Below are 8,300 nucleotides of genomic sequence, written 5' to 3'. Positions count from 1 at the left end.
CTACAGCTGCAGAAACATCTGGTAAGCAGCAGCCCATGCTGCCTGCCATGTTCTTCGGGCTGTCCCTAGTGAGGGGAGCCACTCCGCTGTCAGGATTTTGCAGCCCAGTGAAGTTTCAGTGTTCAAAGCAGTATTCCATCAGGCTTTACATCCCAGTTCAGCAAGGTGCTCCCAATATTATGCAAAAAATATTACAGCATACTTCTCTTAGCTGTCATCCTTCGCATCAGCCCTTGAACACTGGAGTTAGCGTGAGCTAAGTGAGATGGCAATTCCCTTTCTCCCTGCCCCACAAAACCAATGATCAATTTTTTCCACAAACTGAATACGCTCAAAGAGCGTGTCCTTTAGATTCAAAATCCTTCTTAATTTAGCCAGTCTCTACTGATGTTACAGATGCTGCACACAGATGTTTGGAGTGAGCTGAGTTAGCAAAGCATGGTGAGTTCTCACATACTGGAAAATGTATAACAAAATTTTAGGTCAGTTCATCTGAGTATATGCCTGACAGTGTTGGGCCAGACCCTTGACCCTTTTCCATGACTTCTGTGCCTCCCCAGCAGCACAAAAGAGATGGAAAGGCAGAGGAAGTAGAGCGAGACCCTCTAGGAACCAGGTACAGAAGATCACGCTCAACATACCTCATGCAGGGGGTTACATTTCCACTGTCAAATGCAAGAGCTTTGCACGAACACATAATTTCTTCAGGAAAAAAAAGAAATTAAACCAGCAGAATTGAACAAACTTGAAAGAGATAAAAACATTAAATAGTAAGCATTTCTGAAAGTTAGACTGTGTTGGGGTTTTTTTTTGTTTATTTTTTTGTTTTTGATTTTTGTTGGTTTTTTTTTAAAGTCACACATCCTACAGAAAAAGTCCATAATGTTAACTTTTATATATATTACACCTCACTTGCATCCAGCCTCCCACCAGCTAAAGCTTATACTTGCTTAGCCATAAGCCATTACCTTCTGTCTGTTAGCCATCCAAAGGTGATATTACCAATGATGTCTATGACACCAAGTATGGACATGAGGAAGGCAGCCTGGTGATGACTCACCCCAACGCTCAAAGCATAAGGCACTAGGTAGACAAAAAGAGGGCTACAGCCATATGCCATAAATAAAACCGACACTGCCAGCACCATGAAGCCTGGCATCAGTAAAAAGTCATATTCCTTCCATGAACAGTAGCATAAACATTCATGAGACCACACTTTGATTAAAGGTGAACAGATGGACATTCGCTTTAAGTCTCGTTTCTGTGCTTCGGGAACATAATCCTGTTCAAGAAACTCAGGAGCAGTTTTACGGTCCTCTTTAAGAGCAATAGGCCGCATCAAGGCACCACAGACACAGAGGTTTAAAACAAAACCTCCCAGGATGAGTAAAGCTCCACGCCAGGAAAACTGCTCGATTAAGAGCTGGACCACGGGGGCCAGGATGAAGGTACCGATTCCACTTCCTGACATGGCTATTCCATACGCCAGCGCTTTCTTTTTGTTGAAATATTTGCCCACCATCGCGATGGCTGGAGAATAACAGAGTGCAAACCCAAGTCCTAGAAAAGAAGCACAGTGCAGATGGCTTAATACAGAGCATGACATATGGAACACACTAAATTAAACCACATAACCTACTTTCATTAGTACAAATAGGAAGCTTTTTCTGATTCTGTATCACACAGCTCAGTCACAGTGTGAAGAGAAACCAGGATGACTCCTTTCTTCCACTGTCAGGGTCACTGACTTGACAAACCTAATGGATCATCATTAATCCACGATAACAAGGCTCAGAAAGAAGTGATGGGGTTCACTTAATAACAAGAACAAGGACAATCAATAAACATCCGAGAACTGGCGTGTCAGCCTCTCCTGGATGCAAGATGAGGTCTTGCCCCAGGGTCTGCGCAAATGCTGGCACTGGGCACGCTGTCCTGATGAGGCACCACTTTGTGTTTCGGTCTGTTGCAATCCTGAACATTAATTTTCAGGTCTCTGAAACACAGTACAAAGAGTCCGTCTCTGTTACTAATATTCTACAATAAACCTTTTTCAGTTAGCTAAACAAACTCCACACAGCAGCTGCTTGGAGTCCTGACCGTTTTAAAACCCTGCCTACAAGGTAAAGAGGGGGGAAAAGCCTCACAAGACAGAGCCATGTCCAATTTAGTAAACAAGTAAGATCCATCTCTTGGACTGGGAAGAAGATTGTGATCTCTGCTGCAGAACCAGAGAGTAGATTTTAATCATCAAATGCTTGCCCTAACACTAAAACATATAGTTCTGAATCAGCCGCAGAAATGAGTTCCTGACTAGGGTTTTGGAGCATGTCCTACGCTGAGGGTAAAACGGTCCCCACTGCCTTTGGCAGAACTTGCCAATAGAGGAGATAATCACCTGGCGCCGTAAGCAGCTTGCCACGTCCTCCTCAAAGGCCACACTGTGCCAGGCGGGCACTAAGCCTGCCAGGACAGGATAAGTGGATTAGAGGGACTCTGGGCGGTGGGAGCCCGCTCTGGCACCCCTCAGGAGGTGAAGGGAGGAGCAAGGCGGAGAGCTGGGGTTGGACCTGTGTGGGCAGCAGAGCCAGAGGAGCAGCCCTGAGCTAGACATCATCACTCGAGAGCTGTGAAAATCATACTCTATTTGGCATACACACCGTTTATTTTTTAGTGAGTTGCCAGGGGGAAAGAGGTCCCAAAAAAAGCGAATAAATGTCCTGTGAAAAGCGGAAATGCAAAGTTTGAGGCTGAAAACATTTTCATACCTCTTATAAGGAACGCTGCTACTTATTGCCACTCCCCCATCTCACAGAATCATAGAATCACTAAGGTTGGAAGAGACCTCTAAGATCATTGAGTCCAACCATCAACCCAACACCACCATGCCTACTAAACCATGTCCCTAAGCGCCTCATCTACACGTCTTTTAAATACCTCCAGGGATGGTGACTCCACCACTTCCCTGGGCAGCCTCTTCCAATGTTTAACCACTCTTTCAGTAAAGACATTTTTCCTCATGTCCAATCTAAACCTCCCCTGGTGCAACTTGAGGCCATTTACTCTCGTCCTTTCGCCAGTTACTTGGGAGAAGAGACCGACACCCACCTCGCTACAACCTCCTTTCAGGTAGTTGTAGAGAGCAATGAGGTCTCCCCTCAGCCTCCTCTTCTCCAGGCTAAACAACCCCAGTTCCCTCAGCCGCTCCTCATCAGACTTGTTCTCCAGACCCCTCACCAGCTTCGTTGCCCTTCTCTGGACACGCTCCAGCACCTCGACGTCCTTCTTGTAGTGAGGGGCCCAAAACTGAACACAGTATTCGAGCTGGTGTGGCGTCACCAGTGCCGAGTACAGGGGCACGATCACTTCCCTACTCCTGCTGGCCACACTATTTCTGATACAGGCCAGGATGCCATTGGCCTTCTTGGCCGCCTGGGCACACTGCCGGCTCATCTCACCTCTGCTTCACTCCTCACAGTTTCAAGTCCTGCAGCTTTTATGGATTTAGACCTTCACCAGTTATGCTCTCACCTCCTCTCTGGGTTGGGGCACCACCTCTAGCCTTTACCAACAGTTCACTTCTCCATTAATCAGTCCCCACAGACTAGAAGTTCACTGCTTGTAGAACTGGCTCTCTGCAACTCCATGTACAAAGTGCAACTGCTTTCCCACCTCGGTATTCATATAAGGAAGCCTCAGTGGCATTAGCATGGTATGTGGCACAGTCCCTCAAGTTACAAGGAGCCTTTTTATTTGGTATGAACACATTTGTCAAAGATTAACATTGTAATACAGGAGTTTCATGCACTACAAGAAGGATTTTTTTTTTTTTTTAAACAAATAAGCTGTTGGCAGCATGCGAACTGCAGTAATTCCAGCAACTTGTTACTAAAACAGCAGGGGACCAAGTACAAGGGCTTATATCACCGTGGCTACCAGGTCAGCATTAATGAGGAAGGAATGTCAGTGTGACCATGGGCACCTCTCAAGTTCCTCTGTGCACAGCAAACACAGAGAGATAGGAGAGAGCAAAGATATTTGTTACCACCATATCTGAACGCAAATGGAGGACCTGCTACAGCAATACTACCAACCAGCAGTTTGCTTTTCCAATGGAATGTAATGCAGACAAAAATAAGGTGCACAGCTAAGGTACCAGGTATTCACCCAGTGCTGCTCCTCTACCCATTTACTCTTTTGTTTTGATTTAAACTTTTTTTTAATATGCAAATATTTTGGGGCAGTCTAGAACTCCTACCATAACAAACTCCTCCCAAATCACAGGCAAAAAAGGGAACATTTTTGTGTATCACCTGCAACAGGAGTCCTTCCTGACCTCCCATAATTTCAGAACTTCATCCGTAGTCCTCTCTCTAACAGGAGTTAAAGAGTTGCTTTTGCAGCGTGCTGCGTTTGGGCTGCGTATGAGACTCACCGAGTGCTGAAGCCCTCACAGAGGCAGCCCAAGTCTCTCTTTTACAATGAAGGGAACAGGTCTGAGTATCTCTATTGACCAGTGCGGTGGCAATATGACATGGAGAAGAGATCACCCCTCTTGAAAGGAAGGGACCATAATTTTTAATATTCCCATGTTATTTTCCTGGCAGGAACAAAGGGGGTGAATGCCTCCTACCTGTAAGGACTCCTAATGATAAGTAGAGATGTTCCAGGCTGGTGGCGAATGAACTCAAAATTAGTCCAGTAGATGCAAGCAGGCCTCCTAGCATGATACCAACTTGGCAGGATACATGATTACTGATTAAACTCCCAAGCGGAGCTTCAAAGAAACAAATAAAGCTGGTGGTTAATGGCAGGTCCTCACACACTGTTGCAACTGTCATCAAGGAAAAGGAAGCAGTAGGCAAGCAGGAGAAAATGGTGATCACAGCTACGCAGAGTGGTCTTCCAACATCCCCCCCATCACAATGGTGTGAGCACCAAAAAACTGCTAAAAATCATCTTCCTGAAAATCAGGATAAAACTGAAATTTACACTAGCTTTCTCAGCAGCCATTTTAGTAGATCAAAGTCATTACAGGACACTTGTAGTGTACTCCGTAGTTTTTGGGGTCAAGAGAGGCCACAGTGACAGCCCACACTGTTCATTACTCCATGCTTACAACACTGAGACCTTCCCCCACCTGGAATTTGCACTTCAGCCTTCAGTAACTTCAGGCGTCCTTCCTCACTCCTCCCTGGCCTTGTGGGCTCTGCGCCAGACCCAAACAAGAGAGGTCTCACATCTTTTGGACCATCTCCAGGGCTGCTACCTCACTCCTGCACTTCTCCAATGTTGATGGCTCCCAGATCACCCTGCCTCTACCATGGAGTGTCATCACCAGCGCTCTCACTCTCCGCTACCTGCAATGCCAGGGCAAGGTTATCCTTATTTCTCTTTTTTCCCCCCAAGATATAACCCGGCTGACACAGGAGAGTTGCTATGTCTCATTCCAGCTGTGTCCCTGTGCCTTCATAGCAATTCTCAAGGATTAACCCTCTTCCACAGGATTAGGGCATGGATTTTCACCTAGCTGTACAGTTTTAAAGTAAACTGATGAGAAATTTGGTACAACTGCTGCATTGATGCGTGTAATTTTTAGTAACACTGAATTTTCTTTTAAGGGAAAAGACTATTTGTAAACATACAAGTTTGCTAAAAGGAGGATGACTGTGACTCGATCTGAAGGGGAGATGTACATCCTGTGCTAAGTCTCAAATATGATTCCAATCAAAAGGCAAAAGAAACAAGTGCTCAGTTAGTAGCTCTCCAACACGACTTGTCCCACTAGACCTCGACAAAAGTACATCTCTGAAAACTTAGATCATTTGACAAAACAAAGTTCTGCTTCTTTTCTATAGTATGAAGACACTCCCTTCCCGCGCAACTATGCTGGGGGAAGCAGCTTGGATATACCATACACCAGAGAGCCCACAGTATCTACCTTTCCCAGCTGACTCCACCAACTTGTGAACACGCTAAAACCAGATGGAGCTGAAGAAAACACAGCCACATTAGTCTTAAAAGGATAATACACACCACAGAGCATCGTAGCACAGTCGACAATGGAGTGGATCCAAGCTGTTCTGGCATAATCCTGCCCAAAGTATGCCTGGAACTCCACAAAAAAAATGGAGATGCACCTAGGAAAGAAAACATGAACACCAGTCTGTTGAACATGGGATATTTGCCTCACAGAAAACACCGGTCTCGCTCTTCAGGTATAAAGAGTACCCACTTGAAGGTCCTCTCCAGCTCCCAGGAAAATCAAATCAGTGGTTTGCCTAAATCCCAATGAGATGGAGAAATTTTTAAATAGTTTCTAAAGGATATTGGAAACAAAGGGCTACCTTAATGCATAAGGGACAAGACATGAAATGATGTGTGCAATCTGACTAATTCCAACAGTAGTCTGTGTAAGGCACCTAGGCTAGGGTGGTTCAACCAGAGAAGAACCCTTGCTTTGAATGGCAAGAACTGAATCACAACTTGGTGTCCAACTATTATGCCAAGAGTGGGATTAGACAATTAGGCTGATGTAGAACCTAATTCAGACAGATAACTACTCCAGAGAGATTACGAACATTATAATACCACATTTCTCACTGTGGTATCTGCTGCTAGATTTTTATAACTCATTTTTAACTGAAATGAAATTGAAGTTGTAATTATCACCAGCAATTTATAGCCCACATAATTATGTTGCTTCCCTCGTACACAAAGCCCCAGCTCCCCAGTTCTTCACTGACCTGGTTGCTCGCTAATGGTGGCATTCACATCTGCACAGACTGGCGGGGCAGGGCCAGCATAGTACCTATAGAGCCAACACCACCTATAACTATGTGTTCATGGATGCACAAATGCAAAGCAAATGAAAAGCAACTCCTCATGAACGGGGAATCAAAACACAGCAGGAGCCCATGGACCTTACAATAGTTTATTAAAATGCTTCCAGAAGAGGTTACTTTGCTCTGCTTAACGAGTGTTACTGTTCTACCTGTCTCTGCAGGGGAACAGATTAAAAGGCTGCACAGTTTCATTCCGGTTTCTGGATCAGCTAGAGATCCCTTTTCCCCCTCTCTTTTTTCCTCCTGCAAATCAATGAACAACCACTTTCTTCAGCTTTTTTTCTTGCACATACTTCATTCTTGTATATACTCTAAATGTGTGCCAGCCATTAGATGATTTCTTGGACTTAACACATTTCACACGTGAAAAAGGAATTAGATCCACTAGAAAATCTCTAGTGTTATTACAGAATTGCATACATAAACTAACACTGTATCAACGTTTCCATGCCCTTTTATGCTGTTGACTCCAAGACTCTAGACTTTAGATCCCTAATCCCAGTAGCTTTATTTTAAGAGAAATGTAAAATTTAGGTAGGAAACACTGTATTTACATTATACTGACTGTCCGACAAGACACTGTCTCAGAGTTCCTCACTTACCCGGATGCCTATCTCTCTGCTTAATATAGCTTAAATGTCTGTGTTCACACTCACCAGGCTCCTGTGTCTCCAGTCGACATCAAAGTCACCCAACAGCAGCTGTGGAAGCCATCTCACCCCAGATGTATACATTATGTTTATGCAAGGCAGCAGTCTATTCCTGTTCTTTCTATTTTTGAGAAAATATGTTCTGCATATTTCGGATACCAGAAGGGTATAGAGTGGGGCCTCCTCTATAGGGCACGGACCTTCTCAGGCAGGATGGTACCTGAAATGCTTGCAGTAGGAGGAGAAGGGGGTATTTACAGGTTTCTCAGACTCAGGAGCCAAGCAAATCCACTGGGACTAGCAAAAATGAGCACGGCTGTGGGGTCAGAGGGACACAGCGTACCCCAAGAGACCCTACACTCCTCCCCCCCCAAACCACCACAGCCTGAAATAACACTGCCTGCTCAAGGCTTTGATACTGCAAAAAAATCAAGGAGAGGGTGTTGAGAAAGAGAGAGCAGCTGTCAGAGGAGGCGAGACTAAAACCAGAGGGCTCATAATCCCTCTGCCGTCCCCACAGCCTTCGGGATTTCAGGAAGCCTTTAAAAACGTAGCAGGAGAGAGGTGTGTAGCTAGCCAGAATAACCTCTGCAGCTGTGGGACATCAGGGGAGATCCCCAATCCTCTTCCTAAGGGAAAAAAAAAAGGGGGGGGTAATGCCACAGACAGGTCAGAAAGACAAGAAGCAGCCCCTTTACCTCGTCACGGCCCTGGTACAGATAGTGACAAGGAAGCAGCCGGCAACGATCATCCACCCCCAGCCTCCATCGGGAGGGCCGGCGTGCCGGGCCCGCCGCGGCGAGGC

At 45.5% G+C, this 8,300-nt stretch overlaps 1 protein-coding gene across 1 annotated transcript in view; it reads right to left on the bottom strand.

Moving 5' to 3' along the window:
- The window catches only part of SLC16A12 (solute carrier family 16, member 12), a 10,110-nt gene extending 1,840 nt beyond the window's left edge, over positions 1-8,270 (bottom strand). Inside the window, exons 1-4 of the mRNA XM_009320158.1 lie at positions 8,194-8,270; positions 6,037-6,140; positions 4,634-4,777; positions 969-1,560 (exon numbers count right to left, since the gene is read on the bottom strand). Coding sequence (XP_009318433.1) covers positions 969-1,560; positions 4,634-4,777; positions 6,037-6,140; positions 8,194-8,246 — 893 coding nt within the window. The 5' untranslated portion in view covers positions 8,247-8,270. The remainder of the gene's footprint in view (positions 1-968; positions 1,561-4,633; positions 4,778-6,036; positions 6,141-8,193) is intronic.
- Between the last annotated feature and the right edge of the window lie 30 nt (positions 8,271-8,300).

This window comes from Pygoscelis adeliae, unplaced genomic scaffold (genome assembly GCF_000699105.1).
Source record: "Pygoscelis adeliae isolate BGI_AS28 unplaced genomic scaffold, ASM69910v1 Scaffold190, whole genome shotgun sequence".
Taxonomy (NCBI): Eukaryota; Metazoa; Chordata; class Aves; order Sphenisciformes; family Spheniscidae; genus Pygoscelis; species Pygoscelis adeliae.
This window is presented reverse-complemented; position numbering and strand designations above follow the sequence as displayed.